Source organism: Mchenga conophoros, linkage group LG9 (assembly GCF_057382185.1).
Source record: "Mchenga conophoros isolate Kocher_MC1m ecotype Shallow Benthic linkage group LG9, M_conophoros_male_GT1.1, whole genome shotgun sequence".
Classification (NCBI taxonomy): domain Eukaryota; kingdom Metazoa; phylum Chordata; class Actinopteri; order Cichliformes; family Cichlidae; genus Mchenga; species Mchenga conophoros.
In genome coordinates, this window is record NC_140534.1 from 26,223,603 (window position 1) to 26,242,872 (window position 19,270).

Below are 19,270 nucleotides of genomic sequence, written 5' to 3' on the forward strand. Positions count from 1 at the left end.
CAGAGCACAGAGACAAAGACTGGACACTGTGTCATCTGTCAGACCTCATGCTGTTGCCACCACCACACTACCAATTGGGGCTTTCCTTAAATTAACCCTAAGACACACACACACACACACACACACTTTTCTCTATCTATCCGATCTCAGGGGAACACATGTGGGACAGTTTGTGCCAGCATGAGGGCAGATGTCAGTCATGGCGACTGCCTTTGTGTGTGGAGAAATGACCCTTACTGCTTCATTTCATTGTCATTCATTTGGTCCTGTGGGGTTTGTTCATTTTTACTGTGAGCATGACGCATCCAATTCATCACGTGGCTTAAAAAAAAAAAAGCTCGGCAGACTGTAAATGCATATGGAGTGACATGTGCCTGACTGGATGGATGCATGTCTGGAATTGGGAATGGAGATTGCATTAGGCATGTTGAGATGCAGTTATGTTAATTTACATAAAATAAAACTCTTGCTTCTTGGTTGTAATGGTAAATAACAACTGTTTAAAGGTTTTATTCATCATGAAAACATAAAAAACAAAAACAAAAAAAACCCTTTAAGACTATTAACAAGCCAGAGTGCACAGTGTGGGCAATGTTAATTTATTTTATTCGTTTTAGAAATACATTTTCTACATTCGGAAATAAACAAGAGCAAAAACACTCTTGTTGCATGCGCTGATTTTTGTTTTTTAGGTTAACCATGAAAAAGTGGACGCTTAAAGTGAACAAACGACGACTCTTGTAGTTGCTTTCTGGCAGCTTAACATTACAGTAAAAAACATTATCATACATTATAAATTAGGAGGGGGGGGGGTACATTTATACACAAATCGACTCAAATCTACAGCGATAAAATAGGTTTGCTTTTGAAGCGGTAGATGACGCAAGGAAATAATAATAATAATAATAACAATAATAGGCATTACAATGCATCAAAACTGTCCCGCACAACAATAGTAGAGAAGCTTTAAGCCATATGACAATACACAACATGTTCATATATAAACAGACGCGGACACAGTTGCCCAGCAGCTCAAATTATCCAGTTATTATCTACCTATTTAAATAGGCCTGTACAACAAATTTACCTTCATGTTTCACAGTCTCACCACAAACACTGCGTAAAGATTCTTCGCTGTGTTTGTGCTGTCTCAAATCATCTAGAATATATCACAGGATCAGTCATGTTTACAGAAGAAAGTGGAGTCTAGTTCCAGGGCCGATATTCTGGATTTAAAACTGTTAAGCCGCTGTAAGGAAAGTTTTGTCCGCTATTCTTCTGATGGTCCTTCAGCGGAAACAGGGACTCCTCCTGCAATCCTCTCTCCGGAGAAGACGGGAGAATGGTGCTGTCCAAGATTTGCCTTTCTGCGGGGAAGAAAAATACCAGAAAATATGTAGTTTAAAAAAAAAGTATGCAACATTTTAGTTTGGCAGTTTGCAGTAGTTTTTTTTTAAGGGCATTGCCAATGACAGCAGTCTGTAGCAAAGCTAATTAATATTTCAACTGTCTTAGGTTAATTTTATTATGGAATATTATTATTATTAATAATAATAATAATAATAATAATAATAATAATAATAATAATGATAATAATAGTACTGAACTTCTATTCCTCTTAATATTCGATTGCTTCAATTGCTCTACTGTAATGAAGCTTTAGACAGCACCCATAAAAACGTCTGAACCCATAAAATAAACACCTGATGCCATGCTGTTAGCCTAAAACACTTCCCATGCGGGTATTTTAAATCGAGCGCTTACTTTTGTGGCTTTTCATGTGGTATTTAAGCTCCTGCTCTTCTTGGAAAGACACTCCGCACAGCTCGCATGGATACGGCTTGTCTCTGGCGTGCGTCCGACGGACGTGGCTGTCGTGGGCGGCGTGGGAGGCGAAGGCCTTCCCGCAGTGCTTGCACTTGAAGGGCCTCTCACCGGAGTGCTGTCGGATGTGTGTGCGCAGAATGCTGGAGGCAGTGAAGGCCTGGGAGAGTGGAGTTTAAAACACTGGGTAAATAAGCGCAATTTCAGTTGTCAAGTTAAAGGCAAGATAAACGTTGTTTATTTTTTTTTATAAGCTAACAGTTACCTTTTTCACAGGAGCCAAAAAATATTTTTCAGAAAAAGTTTTGATTTTTGATTTTTTTTAATGCTCCTTAACATTTCGTGAACACTTTTGTTAAAGGATTTTTTCCCCCTGTTTTTGTGGCATTTTTAGGGGCAGCCTAGTGCTCAAAGGCGGCAAAAACCTTTGGGCTCGTGCCACATTGCTAAAATAGTCGAAATAAAGGAGAAAGGGGAACAGCTTGAACAAAACGTCCACAGTCCGCATAAAAAGGGAAGGATATCGAGAACAAAAAAAACTTCTGCTCATTCCAGGGCCATAAAATAAAAGTATAATCTTGGCAGACAAAGGGGTGGGTGTACATCTGGCGATAATTAGCATGTAAGTGTCTATGCAGAGCGTGCCCTCCGCGAGGAACAATAAGGAGAGGCGCGTGCCAAATGCACCGTAACAGGAGGAAACCCGAAATGGTTTAAAGAGGAACGAGTAGAAAGCCTGCAGGTCTAATAGAAGCAGGTTGGGAAAAACCTCTCAGAGGACAGTGTCGTTATTGCTGGTAAAACAATTTATGTTTCTAAGATTTTCATTTTATTTTGTTTGTATATATTTATTTTTGGCAGCACACCCATGGCGTATTCAAACTATTCTGGCACCAGCAATTAAGTCGAATTCCAGGATTTATTCCTATTTTTCTTCAGCATCGAGCCAATTGTCAAACGGTCTCGTCTTTGTCAAGCCAAACGCATCTTTAGAAAGAATACAAAAAAAGCTTCTTACCTTATTGCAGTAGACACACTTGTACGGACGTTCACCCGAGTGCACGCGCATGTGTTTGTTGAGACTGGAGGACTGGGAGAAGCTTTTCCCACAAACCGAGCACTGCAGCAAATTCACATACACAAAGTGTCACTCGAATGCATTAAGCTCAAAATAAAGCTAAAAAGAACCTAACCTCATTTTGTGAATGGGTTTAAATACATTTCGGAGTTGTTTTCGCTTTTCAGAAACAAAACAAAATGCAAGTCTCATATAAATGTTATTATTTTTTTTTATTTTTTTACGTCCAATAAAAATCTGAAGGTCCCTGTGACGCAGTGTAGGAGCTGTTCTTTCAGCACCATCTAAAACTTTTCACAGACCACAACCATGTAAAGGGAGGTTTGTGTGGAAATCCCTCACAAAAGCAAGACGGATGCAGGGATGTTGTACCTTGTGAGGTCTGTGTTTCTCGTGGACGTGGAGGATGTGGATCCGTAATCTGTCCCTCTTCTCGAAAGATCTGTTGCAGAGGTGACACGGAAACTTCCTGTCCCCCTGATCCACGCAGCGGGTGTATTTCAGGTGTTTGTCTCTGTAGTATTTGTACGCAAAAACCTTCCCACATCTGTCACACTTGAAGCCTTCGCTTGAATCTGGGGAAAAACTTTTTATTTTTACAAAAACACTAAATATATGTATGATGATTAAAAAACTGAAGAAGATTAAATCCTGACCTTCAGAGGGAGGCACCGCGTTGCTGTCCTCTCTAGGGTCTTTCAGTGTGAGGGGGATCCCGAGGAACTGGATGTAGCAGTCTCCGTACCACACCAAAAGCTCCTGGCCTGGCGTGATCTCCTTGCAGGCCTCGTAAAATATCTGGCCCTGGACCTGCACGGCAACCAGGTTCTGCTCCTCGGGAAAGCGAGCGCACTTCACCAGAGACATCCAGTTACCAGATCCCCCTCTTCCGTCCACAAAGTGACTGAGGCGGCCGTTCTCAAACACCTGCAGGGTGTGTTAGAAGTATTAGAAGTATCGACAAAAAAAATCTAGATAAAGACCAGTACTGTGAGGAGACAATTCACCACCCTACCTCCCACATCAAGGTGTTATCGTCGTATATTTTAATTTCGCTTGTGTTGACTAGTTTTCCTTGGAAAGGTCCAAAACGGGCGCCTTTAGGAATACTGCGTTTATCCGCAAAAACACCACAGCTCGAAGCGTTTCCCCAGGATGCCTGGAGAATGGTTAACCCTGCAGCACAGAGCCAAAGCGGTCTCAGATTTCATTACTCTATCATGCAATCAAGGACACACGTAAAGGTGATTCAAATAAATAAATAGATAAAAATGGTGGCTTCTTACCCTCTGGAAGTTCAAGAGTTTCTTTGTCCAGTGGGAAAATGTGTGAGTCAGAAACTAAAGAGAAAACAAACAAATGTGAACAAAATAGGGAGATAAAAAAGGTTTATCGTTACTATTTGAGCGGGAGTATTTGAGTAGTGTTTCATCTTTAACTGCATTACAAAGATTCTGATCGATGTGTTATATTCGGCTATAATAGTAGTGACAGGGAAACATTTATGTTTGGGGGATAGCGTGAAATCAAGGGCAGTTTTTATTATCGCACACCAAACAAAATGAAACGCCAGTCATTTTAGTCCATAGTCCGTAATCTGAATTCTCACTTGAGTTTTCCGGCAGGGCCACTCCTGATATGGCGCGACCCACGCTACGCTCCTGGCTGCCGGAGTATCCGTAGAGCACCGTGAACAAGTCGTCCTCACTGAAGTTGTACGATGCGCCCTTTTTCTCTGTGGAATGGTCCGTGCTCCGGAGCCGAAGGAAGCTCTCCTTGGGCGGTGTGTTGGCGGATGTAGGAGCAGAAGAAGACCGTTCACTGGACGGGCTGCTGAAGTCTGAAGACAGCGGACCGGCGGCGTGTTCGGTCACCACAGCAGCCAGCTCCTCCGGTTTGGAGTAGAGTGGGTGTCCGGGCAACATCTGGCTCAGATACGGGATGCTGGAGGCGCTCAACATGTGTTCGTGGAGGACCGAGGCGTTGTGGCCGGCCTGGCCGAGAAAGGGAGTGGCCCCGCCGTGCAGGCTGAGCGGCAGGGAAGCCTGAGCGTCCGACACCAGACGACTGAGGGACTTGAGCGGGTGGAGAAGGTTGTGCGTACGCGGGAAGAAGTCCACATAGTGATGAGGGCCGGGGAGAGGAGCTGGGTAGAAGCCGCGGGCAGGACTGCCCTTCAGCATGCCGGCTGGATAGCTCTTCTCCTTCAGCATTACAGGGATGCTGGACAGGGACACCGACATGACAGCACAGGAGGTGAGGCAAAGGGTCAAATGGAGAAGATGATGTAGCCTTCTGTGGGGAAGAGAGATAGAAGCAAGTGGGAGCGTGGGTAGAGGGGAGGGGGTGTAGTCATAAAAGTTTAATGTAAGAAATCTAAAAAAGGAAACAGGACATCAAAAGAGGCCGAACCCACCAGAACTGATTATTTTAATGAACGTAAGACTTTACTTCGCTCTCCAGTTATGAGCATTTCTTCCAAATATTTTAAGATTTTTCCAAAGGTGTTAAGAAGCTTGGCAACCCTCTGGTTAAATGTGGAACTGATACAAACTGCAGATGATTATGGCTAAGAAATTGAAATCTACAACAGGTTCGCAGTGTTTTTCTTTTAAAATGAAAAGCAATGAAACTGTCGGCGACAGATGAAAATACTGCGCACATAAAGGGGGAAAGCAATCCGCAGTGAACTCGGACAGCCGATTTTGCATTATTTCCAGCTGAAGGGTCACACACAAGCCACACATCAAATGTTCATCAGAGGCTTTTCAGATGACCCCACTGCATGATGGTGTGCTTTTTAGGAACAGTTTACCAGTCAGCCAGTAAATAGAGAGACAAATCAGGGTCATGACACTAATTAAAGAACCGCTGGCCAGAGCAGAGGTCAACATTAATGAAGCTTTTAATGACTTTTACAATCAGCCCGCTGTATGAAGGGAAATAGGGTCGCGATAGGAGTGCGTAATGCCCGCTGGGGGGGCTTTAAAATTACTTTTTTAAAGGTACAAACAAATATGAATCATGTGAAATGATGACTGAAATTAAAGCGGACCGCTACAAACATTTTGTGAACTTTAATAAAGAAGCTTACCTTCTGAAAACAATTAGAGGAGCTTCACGCGGGCGATGTGTCCGTCATGCCCACAGGCCAGAGTTTGATCAACCTCCCGTGCTGTAAAATCAAACACTGCAGACAAACGTTCAGATTCTGCCGGGAGCAGCCGAAACTTAAGAGAGGATGTGCTGCTCTGTGGTCATCTGAGGGCACCTATGCTGTATACAGCTATCTCCTTACTCCTATTGGCCAGGAGTCAGCTCAACCTCATGCATTTCAATGCCACCCACCCCATAGGAATAGATTTTCTCAGGGCCAACCCACCCCCGTGTTCTTTGCACTTCGGAGTCGGCTCTCTTTGCCACAGTGAGGCCGATTATGAGAACGAGCCTAAGATTTCAATTTGCTCATGAGGCGTGGAGTGGATTATCGTGCTTCACACTTAGACGCTAGAAATAAAGAAGAGATTTAAAAAAAAAAATAGCGGGGAAATGACCAGGCATTTATTAGATCACTGCTCCGACCTTTATTGTATACAGAAAAAAAACTTAACCCAATCCCCATCAATACTTCAGTAAAGTGCAAATGTAAAGTTGTTTGCTTTTTTATAAAAGGTTTTTATTGCTAATTTTAAACAGGCAATTTTCTTGTGCTCTAGATCAGCGGAGCTTCTTGTGTTTTTTTGGAAAAATAAAACAAACATAAGAGGCCTACAGCTTCATAAAACCATTTAAAAAGCTCAGTTTTTACTGGCGAATGAAATATTTCATTCGAAACTTTTGGCGATTCGATGACTTGCGATCTTTTATATTAATAAAAAAAAGTCTACCAATTATATAACATTTACAATAGCTTATCATATACTGAAATATATTTGTTCAACTTTGTTATGTTTATGAAAAACTAAATAAAGATGTCACTAAGTAGCCAGCTAATAACTTTTTTATGTTTCAGTTAGAAAAACAAAACCTGAACACTAATCTTCGTGCGCTGGGAAATGAAATAAGAGTCGCTCGATTAAATAATGCAATAACAGAATTCTTTATTTACAAGGCAAATAGCATCAGCGAAGCCATATTAGTTCACAACTTGCATAACTGTGGTTTTAACTTCTCTTGTATATCTAACTTTGCATAAAACGCTCACACACTAGGGGTACAATGATCGATGCGGGTATACAGTGTGACTCGTGAACAATGCAGAAAAAATATCTCGGGAGGAGGGGGGTAAAACACAACAGTAAGCTTTCTTCAGAAAGTCCATAGAGTATATTACATATTGCTTCGGTATCCCTATGTATCATCACCTTTGTCCATACAAACAGTGAGCGGAGGGCGAGGAGATGACCCAACACGGAACAGAGAGCAAAGGAGAACCGTGACCAAGTTCCCAGCAGCTGAGAAGAGTTGAACAATGATGCACCCATTCAATATTGTACACAAGTCATTATACAAATTTATACAGACAGCGGTGTAATGTACAAGAACGGACAAAATCTAAGGCATTATGCTAGGGTTTTTAGCATTTCAAGGTTGCATCTTAGCTCTAAGAAATTGGCAGACAATACAAAAGGGCATTTAAAGTTCTTCAAAACCATAAGTTACAGAGGAAAAAAATATTTTTGATTCATGGGTCCAAAGCCTGGATATCTGTGAGGGGCAAAAATCATTTATTTGCTCCTGTCCTCATTATAAGTGCTAAAAAGAAAAAAAAATGCACTGCTACCAACATGGCTTTAAGTCTTTTTAAAATCTTAACAATCTTTGGAAATTTTGCAAAGGGCTGTGATTCCTTTTTTAAAAATGGCTCAAAAGGCTGATTCTGCACGGCCGCATCTTTTTTTTTTTTTTCCTTGTACAATCAAAACAGCATCTATCAAAAAGGTGGGATCTCCTGTAGGTCTACGACAACAACTAGAACAACAAAAAAAGCACCTGCAGAACAACCAAAGCGTTAATGCAGGCTTCCTTTGTTCCACAGTTGAATTGCTACAGCTTCAAATTTCATACAGAAATTAAAAGTGGAAAAAACAAGGAAAAAGAAGCAACGATGGATAACGTCAGAAACACCGAGAAGAGCACGGTGTAACCGCACATGTTGTCCACACCTCAATGCACCACCAGTCACATCCTTAGGCCTTTATGGACAATACATTCAGAGTGATTCTCTTCCTGTTTTATGATGTAACATTTACATCAGACCCTGTTGAGTGACATCATCATAAATTTCTTGTTTTTCCTGTGGGCCAAACCATGGTAACCATCAAATGGTTACTTAGAAAAAATAAATAAATAAAAAGAAAATGAGTAGAATTCAGAAATCCAATTGAAATGTGAAGATTATTTGGCTTGCTCAAAGTCTGTCCTGGGTTAAAATAGTCAATATAAAAAGTTTATTTTTTTTTTTTGAGGAAAATCTTCTGAGGTTAGAGAAGATGACTCGCTTTAGATCTTGTGAAGGCCAAACCAACCCCCCCGTCTGGTGGGGCACAAGAACAAGCAGGTCATTACTGAACACTTTATAGGTGAACTAACTGCCTGAGGTCATAAAATATGGCTAAGTGTCTGTCAGAGCAGCTCTTGTGAAGCGTGCAGTCTTAACTCTGACCTCTGCTATAGAAGAACGGCTGGAGGCAGAGAGGGCATGTGTCAATATGGGGACCACAAACTAACTCCCTCTCCAGATCTCAGCCTATGCTGCATAATCTAATAGGAACGCTGTGTGTGTGTGCTGTGTATGTGTGTGTGTCTGTGGATGTAGACTTTCTTGGTACAAACTGCAATAAAAAACTGTGTTTAATACTGCATCCAAACGCAGAGGAAAAACGTGTCCTTTTTTCCCAGGAAACTGTACAAAAATTACAAAAAAAAACCAAACCAAAAAAAACCAAACCAAAAGATTCTCAAGTAATTGTTATTGCTTGTTTACAACACACAGAACAGTTTGCACCTAGCAGCTTGTATGAAGCATTTTTCCACTCCAGACAACATAGAAAGCACACTTTATCTTTTTTTATTTTTTATTTTTTTTAGTGTATGGCTGTGTTGAATTGATTTTTTTCCTTCTTTTATTTATTTTTGTTGTGTTCTATGCTAAAGGCAGAGAAGCAAGCGATAATCTGTACACTGTATACACAGCACACCCATTTACAACCCTCCCTACCTCCCGCCCGCACCCCTGTCTGCACTGTACCAGAACTTTAAGAAGGTGAAGGTTCTCCCTCCACTTCCTCAAAAAACACACACACACACAACCCCTCCCCCCAAAACACTGCTCTGCTTCAGGAGGCAGTTGGGGACCAGGCTGAGAGACGTTAAGCCCCAGGGAATAAAATAAATAGGAAAGAAAACGATTTTACTTATTGTTATGTACAAACTCTGTAATTAATTTCAAACTATATTTGATTTTGACATCTTCTGAAACTACATGACCAAAGCAAAATCCACCATTCAGGTTAATAGAAGAATCTTCTCAGAAAGAATACAACCATTGCTGTTAAAATTATAAAAAGAAGTGCCTCTTTCACAATTTTAGAAATATTCTTCTTGCTACTAAGATAAAGAATAATCTACAATAATTAAAATGAATCTATACAGAAAATAAAACTTAATTTTATACACTATATAAACCTCTTTAATTAATCTAATCTTAGAATTCACCATTCAAACCAGTCTTCTGCAGTGTTTTCTTCCCCCCCACGTTCAGTTTCTCTCTCACTCTCTTTTCTAAACACCATATTTTTCACTCTACATCTTAAATTTTCACAACAACAAAAATACAAACAGAAACAAACAAATAGGAAAAATCTAAAAAAACAACAACAACAATAATAATAATTATAATAACAAAAACAATAAAATAAAGAACAGCAAAAAGGCAAAATCGGCTAAGTGTCTGAGCTCCATCCATAAGTGTGAACATAACTTGGGAGTATTTGCTGCCATTCGGAACTATGTGGAAATTTCTCCAACGATCCAGAGGTTGGGGGAGGGGGTGGAGAATAAAGGGGGCTCCGGGGGTAGAGAAGAGAAGAAATCAGTGTATGTGATCTTTCGAGATGAGATTGTAAATGGCCGCTGTCCACTGAGAGGAATACATTCATCTGAACAAAATCCACCCACTGCCGCCCCCTTAAGTCAGTGTACCCCACCAGGAGGCCTACAGTAAGTCACACTACGGTGAATGCAGGTGGACAGGCAGATTGACTGGCTCGTCACGAGGCTCTCCCTCCAGGAGGATTAGGCTTGTTGGGACAGATATCCGCGATCCTTCCCCAGCCAGTGTCTGAGTGGGATCCAGCTGGACAGACGGCAAACTTGAGCTGGGGAGGGGCGAGGGGTCGGGGGTCAGGGCACGGCCTGGCTGGTTCAAGGGGCAGTCGGTTGATTACGTGTTTTCTTTCTTTCTCTCTCTCTTTTTCTTTTTTAAATAATTAAAGGGCCGACGCGCTTCTTGAGCCAGGTTGATCACTGAGGTCCAGGTGAGTAGCTCCATGGGGGTCAACAGTATTTCTGCAGAGAAACGGCACACTGTAAGTCCCAACTAGAAAGGCAGTTACTGAATCCGCAATTCAACAGCAGCACATCTGACTGGTTAACTTGAACTTGCAGAACCTAAACTTGTTTGCAGAGCGGAGTGCATCGTCGGCTCAAAAACAAGTCGGTAAATCACAGATGCCTGCACTAATGGGCAAACAGTAAATAATTGAAATAATCTAAGTGCCAATATTTTTCTATAATCCTGCAAGGGAGATAAATCAAGTGACACGTATACTGGTGTGTTACAACAGTCTCAAGTGCAGACATCGAATGGCAGCCCCTTGGTTAAATATTCATGGCCCTTTATTGGCTTAAAAGCATCGCGGACAACAACAGTGCTTTCCATATACCAAGCTAACAATACCAGTGAGAAAAAGGAAGGAGGATTAACTTGGACAACATTAAAACAATGATAAACACCAGCAACTAAGTGCTGCCAAAGTGAAAAATTTTCACATTTAGTGAGTGGGAGAAGTAGCTTATCTACATGCAAGTATGACTTCACCTCTCCTAATGACGTAGGGTCACTCTCCTGAATGTGTGTAAAGGCTGTGGCGATTTGACAGATCTGAGGCCTTAAGGAGTCAAGCTCTCCATGTTAAGCCAACCAGCTCGTGAGTCCACAGCTGACAGAGGCTGGTCTTTGATCGGCATACCCGTCTTTAGCCGTCTACAGTCTCAACGCTCCGGCTTGGAAGTGCACATTGCTAATTACATCACTGACCTCTAAGTTCAAGTTATGCAGCAGAACTACAGCATGAAGAGTTACGTAAACAACTAAATTATTCACTAGCCTGCTGGTTCAGTAAGTGTACCCAAACACTCGGGGTCGTATGATAAGACAAACACTGATAGTAGAAGCCAGGAGTGGAGAGAAAAGCCTTTTAGTATTTCTTGGTCCCCTGATTACTGTGTAAAACTTTGTGGGGTCCATTCAGTTAACCTGGAACTGATTTCTACAGAGTACGACTGTAAAGAGATACCCTGAGGATATTACAGGAGCCCCTGAACACCTCTAATTCGGTCAGGCCAAGCCCGATGATGCCCGACTGTGAAAGGATGAGAAACACCAGTGGGTATTTCCTAAACCACTCAAGTTTCACCATTTTTGCTCTAACAATTAGAAAAAAAATAAAAAAGCTTCCTAATGTTGTCTCATTTAAAGGACCAATGTATCTGGACTGGCCTGAAAGTATTTACCTGTTCTTGCCCCATGGAGGGCAAGCCAGGTGAGGGACCCGAGGCCATGGACGTGACACTCATTTGTCCGGCCATCTGGCCCATGCTGCTGGTTGCCATGTTGGAGGCCAGTGACGCGTTGTTGAGGTTTATGCCATTGCCGTTGTACATGTTGCTGTTATTCGGCTGGCTGAACTGCGGCGATGCCTGCTGCTGCGAGAACATACTGCGGAGGAGAGAGAAGTTGTGTAAGTAAACACAAAATCAATAATATGAATGCAGAAAGAAAAGTACGTGACAACACTCACTTTGGGGTGTGACCTGCTCGGTCAGCCAGAGAAATCTGGCAAGTTTTTCATCTTTAACAAGTGGTACAAACAACTCTATGGATAATGGATGTCAATACTCTCTATGGATATCAACAATGTTGTTGATAATCATGAATCTCCTCACGAGCCCTTCCTAAAAATAGCTACGCATATATTCATAGAACTCGAGTTGACAACATGAACTGATGCTGTAATGAGGTGCATCAGCCATCCTTACCTGTTGACTCCCATATTACCCTGCGGCCATCCATTCATGTCAGGGGAACCCTGGAAAGCAGCACTCTGCTGGCCCTGCTGCATCATTGGGGACTGTGTGTGGGCCATGCGGGGTGAAAGCAGAGGGCTCTGTGGTGTGCCGGGACCTCCAAATGTTCCATCTGCCTGTTGGCTCATACCTGTGGATCAAAAGAGGTCAGCCCGACTCAACCCACGGAGACTTGTTAATAAACCAATGCAATGAGTAAGGAAGTGTAGTCGACTCCATGCAAATGACACAAACATGCCACATAAAAGACAAAACACTTTGACGAGCACCTCACGCGATAATAGCCCATTCCAGAATTATTAGCCAAAATTTATATTTCCGTCATGCATGTGACAAATAGAAGGCAGAGAACTAGAAAGAAAATGGATTGGGAGATAGGTCAGGAGGGAGAAAGGGGAGAGAGAGATGAAACTATTGCTCTGCAGGCACCCACAAGCCATAAATAAAAAGTTCTCTAACAAACCAGATTACCAAATTATATAGATCATACCCAGGCTGCATGTCAAGCTGTTAGACTGACAGGTACCAGAGATGATTCATGTCCTTACTGATCACAATATTTAGAGTTTGGCATCAGTGTGGAGCATGAAATAATGCTTTATTGTGCTTCTAGTGTCCCCTGGTGGAGCAAGAGTGAATAGCCAGGTCACCCTTTTTGGACAGCGCACAAAATAATAAAGACATATGGCCACACTTACAGACAACTACTCACAAGTTATTCCGTTTTAAAGGGGAGAATATTAAGTATGATTTGCATGATGCAATGGAAGCTGATTATTCTAGTCATCAGTATATAAAGTTACAAATCGCATGATAGCAGCTACCAAAAAGCACATGAAGCAGCTCAGGTGGTCACATCAACACACACATACGAACACGAACACAGGTAGTAGGGTGAGGTGTGTGGTTGGCTGGGGTGGTGGAGCAGTACCTGAGTTGGGAAACTGAAAGGCACTGTGCTGCATTTGGGGGCTGAGTACGGCCCCGTACTGTCCGCCCATCATGTTTGTGTTTCCCATCATCATCTGTGAGGAGGAGGAGGGAGTGGAGGAAGAGGAGGAAGTGCCATGCAGGTGGAGGTTGGGGGTAAGAGAGGGCAGGCTGGGGGAGAGAGGAGAGGGGAAGGAGCTGGTAGGGGGAGGTGACGAAGCCAGGCCTGTACTGGTACCGTAGCTGGGCGGGTAGGGGAGCTGCTGGGGGTTGGCCTGGGGATTCCGAGGGTTACTCATGCCTCCGGCGGCCATGTTGGGAGGCAGGTTGAGGCCCTGAGCCCTCATGGCCATGCTCCTTTGCTGCTGGACCTGCTGGGCCTGTTGCACCTGCTGCTGCTGCTGCTGCCTCTGTCTCAGGTGATTACTCAGCAGCTCCCGCTGACGTTGTGCCAACATCTGAGCATTGATGGTTCCCTTCAAGTAAGAGAGGTGGTTTGAATATAAAAAACAAAACAAAAACCCCCACTAACAGCATCTACAAAAAGCAAGTCTACACAACACTGACATCATAGCCTTTAATTTACTGCAAGCTATTAAAGAGATGAACCCTACGTACAGTCACAACATGTCTGTGCAGGCGGCTCATGTAATGATAGTGGGCATATACCTGGTTTGGAGCATTAGTTCTAAGAGGTAGGTTCACATTTGACACACCGCTCATCTGAGTCATCATTGGTTGGCGATTCTGCTGGAAGAAAAAACAGAGGAAAATGGTTGTTACAGAGAGAAATATACACTTTTTAACCCTCTGTAGCTGACGGAGATGCTGTGTGTCTAAAAAAACAAAAACAAACAAACAAACAAACAAACAAACAAACAAACAAACAGGATTTTCAAGGAAAGCCCTCAAAGCACTAACACAAAACAAAACAAAAACAAGACACCTTTCCTATTGGTGGAAAAATACATCACATCAACCAATCACACACTTCTATGGCAACATGTGGTATTTGGTTGCTAAGGAAAAGGAGAAAAAAATGAAAGTAATGGCAAAAGAGAGCGATATAAATAGCAAGTTTCGAGACATTTAGCATGTTTGGATTCTACAGTTAGTGTGTAGTGTAGTCATGTTTTTGTTTGTGTGTGTCAAAACAATGAGGCCGCTCGTTGTGTGTCAATGAAGCCACTACTGAATATCAGAAATGGCCAAAAAGCCACCAAAGGCAGATTGAAATGTACACGCTATCTGCAGGTGGACAACAGGAGTCACACACCTCGAAGGTTTCATGCCTGTGTACAAATTTAGCAAACAACAATTTATATTTGCATTTCAAGTTATGAATATGATGCATTAAACATATTTGTGGTTTTCATAGTTTAAAAAAATAATTTCAACTTTATACTTAATTTTAAAAGTATAAAGTAAATTAAAAGTAGGAAAAAATGGCCAATTATATCCATGACCCTGGAGGGTTAAATAATCTAATTTTTATGAAGACACTGTTAATCAGGATTTGAAAATAACATAATCTATAGTTTTACATTAGAATTAGGCTAAAGTCCACTGGAAGCCTAATGCGTGGCAGGTAGATTTAAAAGTTCCTATGTTGTCATCGAAGCTGCTAAAATGTCACCCTCAAGGATAAAAACACAATTCCTGTCCGTGTGTTCTCGATCCTAAAGAGAGAGGTTATAGTAGAGTCAAGAATCAGTGAGCAAGAGTACTTCCAGCAGTGTCAGGACAGTCTAGATTCATGTGCACCTGCTGTGACTGAAGCCGGTGCTGGAGTTGCAGTCGTAGTGTGTTGGGCTGGTTGGGGACGACTCCAGTAGGCCTGAGTCCTGGCCGGGCCGGCATTCGCATCATTTGGAAACCTGGCCGTGGACCCATCTGGCCAGGCATCGGGTGGAAACCTGGCTCTTGCATGGGGCCACCAGGGTAGCCTCTCGGTGCCATGTGTGATGCTGGGGGACCGAACTGCTGGGTGTACATGGGGGGCTTCTGATCCAACATCACCGAGGGTTCCTGGGGGAACTGGTCTGGCTCCAGTGATTGGCTCTGAAACAGGCAGCCATATATTATTAAAAAAAATGCAGCACCACAAACAAAAATAATAAAACATCACTTAAAAACCAAGAATGTTATAATGTAGGTTTGGCAGGATGGAAATCCCACCTGTTCTACCATAGCAGGGATCCCCAGAGCACGATCGAGCTCCTCCAGGCCATCAAAGTCTTTTAGTGCGGTGTACAGCTGAGACATCAGAGCCCCCTCGTCCACTGCACTGCCATCACTTGAGCTGAGCCCTGTATTGCACAGCAGATCATCCTGGGGTGGAGCCCTGAGCGAAGAGGAGACAAACAAATATTTTAAAAACATTGTCTTGTATATGCCACAGCAAACATTTAGACCAACAGTTAAACTATTAAAAAATATAGAAGTCTGATGAGAATAAAAATGTTAACTGTGTAAAATTATGCCACTGAGCTACGCTGGTAATGAGCTTACCTGCTCTGGTTTACAAAAGCTGTCTGATCAATTGGCATCATGCTGTCTGGCCAGGGGGCCGTCTGGTTGGGTGGAGCCTGTTGTTGTGAGAAATGGTCACCAACCATTCCAATGTCTATATCTGGTTGGGCTAAATAGAGAAGAAAAAAAAAAGATTGGCTAAATATTAGACAGTGAAGTACTTATGGGTCATGATGAATCAAGAGTGAATACTCTTTAAAATAAAGGAACGTGCAGGGTAGCAGATCTGAGTTAACGCCATGTGCTGCACTGTGGTTAACCACTAGATGGCAGCTTTTACAAGTATGACAAGTAGATATCTGCTAAGGAGTTTTAGATGGATCACACCTGACAACTCAGATCTAATTTCCACAAAGTACAAGTAATTTTGTTCTGGGTTTCTATACTGACATGCTGGAGAATCTGGTACTCTCTTAGGGGCTGGGAAATAGCTTTATTGCATTGCTCAGTCTGAAAACCAGCAGTGTGGTTCTTTCTGCATTTAAAACATTGTAATATGTATTTTTTTGGTACACAGCGCTCTTACTATTAGGCATAATTGGAGACTGCATCATCTGTCGGGGCCCTGGTTGGCTGTTGGGCCTCATGGGAGTACCACTGGGTCCCGTCCTGCCCTGTATGGCATTTTGATGGCCAGGGCCCGGCGCTCCTATAGGAGGTGCAGAAGCTGGGCCTACCCAGCCCTCCTGCTGCTGCATGCCTGGCCGTGGACCACTTGGAGCCATCAGTGCTGGGGGAACACACACACACGAAGATAAGAACCAATGAGAAAAATCTCAGGACAGATTTCAGTAGATGCCCGCTGCCCCCATGATGCTACATAAGGAGGAAAGACTAATATGTGGGAGTAGCAGTCAGAGAACTTTGTGCCAGTGTGGGTGATTGTTTCCTGTCACAGGAAGTGAGTCACAGTGCCATGGCATGATACGTTAAAGGGTGAGCGACACACACGAGGAACGAAGTCCTTCCTCAGAACTCAGGAGCAGCTCTAAGTGTTACCACAGTTATCTAGGAGAAGAAAAATACATTTCTGTCTCTACTTGTTTGGTTGTTGTGAGATTGAAAGGTGGAAATCACACTTCACAAAAACCTGTCAAAAACTGAAAAGAGATTCATTACAGACAGTCAATCTAAACTGAGGAAACACATTCAGCGCTATGTAATCTGAGAAACAATGATCTCAAGATTTAGCCTCCGAGCAAGACGGCCAATGTTTCAGGGTTTCCTTCATGCAGCTAAAGCCTGCTCAAATGTGATTTATCATTAGACTACAAAACTAAAACAAAGCTTCTGGTAGCTAAATACCTGCACAGTAACAAGATAAGCCACTCTTACAGACTGAATATTTTCATCCAGCAATCTGAGCATAAACAAGCATTTAAACATGGATTTAATTCATTTTTTTAGGATATAGTGAGGTGTGAAGGCAGTATCACACACATTCAGACAAATACAAGCTTCTGCAAATCATAACCATCACACCTACCTGCATTGACCATAGCAGCCTGGTTACCCATCATGCCATGGTTCCCCACCATGCCTTGCTGTTGCTGCATAACAGTGTATGGGCTTGTGGTCCTTATGGGGTACTGTAATGATGGCTGCTGGGGGGACATATTCACGTCCAGAGACACACTTCTAACAGACAAACCCCTTCCTGGTTGGCCTGGTCGAACACCGCCAAAGTCTGAAGACAGGAATAAATGCAGCTTATTCCTGCATGCTCATTGGAGTATTTTATGAATATACAATGTGGTTAGTGCACTTTTTTCTGTTTTTCAAACAAAGAAAGGGACTCACTAGTGGGTCCCATGCCGGGCCCAAGGCCCCGGTGTTGCGGCTGTGCAGCCATGACAGGACTGCTCTCGGACATCTGCAGGATGTCATTGATGATGTTCTGTTTGTCCATGGGACTGGGCAACGAAACAGGCCGCGGCTCACAGAAGAGCTGTGGCTGAGCGTTCTGCAGGTCATTCAGGATGTCATCCAGCTCCGATGACTAGAGGACAGATAGACAAGTGGGGGGAAAAAAGTGAATTAAATTTGCTGTTAAGGCTCCCATTAAGAAACCCTTCACTCATTCACCTGTAAATGCACAAATCTAAATTATTATTAAGCACATCTACCGAAAGCAAACTTCCACGAGGTGTCTTTCAGTGGGATTGGCCTTGTTTATAAAACAGGATAACTAGAAGAAAAAAAAAATGGAGCACTTTACATCAAATCTAGGCCAGACTTCACTTTGACTTAGCTTCCCAGATTCTCATTCTACTTTGCGCTTGCTGAGTGGTTCTTTCAGGAGGTTTATTACAACTTCTCTACTTTTAAATCCAAAATTTTACTCCCACTGAACTAAGAAAACAACAAATACAGAAAACATGTGGCTACTTAAACTTTGTCCTGCCAAAGTAAAACAGTAGAGCAGATATAAGCAGCAGTCGGGCTAATGCCAACTGTTTGAACTCCTCTCTGCCTCCTTACTGTAAACAGCTGTACTGAGCCAACTCTTTGCAGCCTGAAGCTGCATTCATACACAGCTGGACTCTCTATACAATTTCTGTTTCATTTCTCCACACACACTCAAACACAAGGGCATGCTGTGGACCTGATCTTGAACAAAAGAACTGGAAGAACCACAAAAGAATAAACTTCTTAGTGTCCGTTTCACAACACTGGCATGGCGTGTATTTATCTTTCTGTCACAGATGCGGAGGACACAATAACAGGAACTCTTGAATAATGCAGCTCAGTAAAACATCTCGGCAACCCACACCCTTTAAAAAAAAAAACAACAACTGTCAAAGCATTAATAAGCAACAACCAAAAAGAAACTACAATTTCACAAAAGTGATCCGGGCACTTTCTAGCGAGGCTTGAGGGACTTTGAGTAAATAAGTTGCACTAGCTGCAACTGTCCACCAGAGTGCAGCACATACAGAATCACTGAATCCCCTGATCATGACATACTGTACAGCAGGAAAGCAGCACACCAGCACTGTTTCAATGTTGTACTTGACAATGACATGTATTTGTTGGGCATGTAACTGCTGCTACAGATAGAAGGCTGCCAAATATGCCTGATAGAACAAATTATCTAGACGGCTCAAGGACTGCAGCCTCGTCTCGGTTATGCCCAAATGCACTTCTTATTTATTTATTTATTTTACATCTTGGAAGATTTTATTTAAATAGTATCTCAGTACAGCCGAATATAGACAGCCGCACATAGCTGATCACAGCTAGAAGCAGACAGGATATGTAGGAAAGCTAGAGAGAGTAACAGAGTGAGGGGTGGCGGTGGTGGTGGGAGAGAGAAAAGCCCTAATGAGGTCAGGAATGATGTAATGCTTCTGTACACTCTCAGTTTGCTCTCCTCCTCCTCCTCCTCTTCAATTCTCTCTCCTCCCATTTTCTATTCTCTCCACTTCTCCAGTTGCTTTTACCCTTAATGGGTCCCATTTCTATCAATTCATGTTACACTCCACTTTCAAATGCATATCGGTGCATGTAATGCAATGTGAGCCCTCCTTTTCTGCA

The 19,270-nt window shown here is 42.7% G+C and overlaps 2 protein-coding genes across 8 annotated transcripts in view; both read right to left on the reverse strand.

The window, feature by feature from the left end:
- Positions 1 to 1,075: 1,075 nt before the first annotated feature.
- prdm14 (PR domain containing 14) lies at positions 1,076 to 5,145 on the reverse strand. The gene is made up of 8 exons (XM_085287264.1): positions 4,512 to 5,145; positions 4,189 to 4,242; positions 3,918 to 4,078; positions 3,559 to 3,829; positions 3,275 to 3,477; positions 2,843 to 2,944; positions 1,765 to 1,984; positions 1,076 to 1,367 (listed from the first exon to the last, which is right to left on the reverse strand). Exons 1-8 carry the CDS (start codon positions 5,143 to 5,145, stop codon positions 1,207 to 1,209), a joined length of 1,806 nt encoding a protein of 601 aa, XP_085143390.1. The 3' UTR covers positions 1,076 to 1,206.
- Positions 5,146 to 6,985: 1,840 nt separating this feature from the next.
- ncoa2 (nuclear receptor coactivator 2) overlaps positions 6,986 to 19,270 on the reverse strand; it is a 61,363-nt gene continuing 49,078 nt past the window's right edge. For 3 of the 7 annotated variants that reach the window (XM_085287258.1, XM_085287256.1, XM_085287257.1), the window contains 11 exons: positions 17,534 to 17,732; positions 17,220 to 17,420; positions 16,260 to 16,463; positions 15,713 to 15,842; positions 15,380 to 15,545; positions 14,966 to 15,262; positions 13,871 to 13,951; positions 13,203 to 13,677; positions 12,224 to 12,401; positions 11,699 to 11,903; positions 6,986 to 10,471 (listed from right to left, as the gene is read on the reverse strand). In XM_085287258.1, the coding sequence (XP_085143384.1) occupies positions 10,460 to 10,471; positions 11,699 to 11,903; positions 12,224 to 12,401; positions 13,203 to 13,677; positions 13,871 to 13,951; positions 14,966 to 15,262; positions 15,380 to 15,545; positions 15,713 to 15,842; positions 16,260 to 16,463; positions 17,220 to 17,420; positions 17,534 to 17,732 (2,148 nt within the window). In that variant the 3' untranslated portion in view covers positions 6,986 to 10,459. The remainder of the gene's footprint in view (positions 10,472 to 11,698; positions 11,904 to 12,223; positions 12,402 to 13,202; positions 13,678 to 13,870; positions 13,952 to 14,965; positions 15,263 to 15,379; positions 15,546 to 15,712; positions 15,843 to 16,259; positions 16,464 to 17,219; positions 17,421 to 17,533; positions 17,733 to 19,270) is intronic. The other 4 variants (XM_085287259.1, XM_085287263.1, XM_085287262.1 and 1 more) reach the window with 4 other exon arrangements.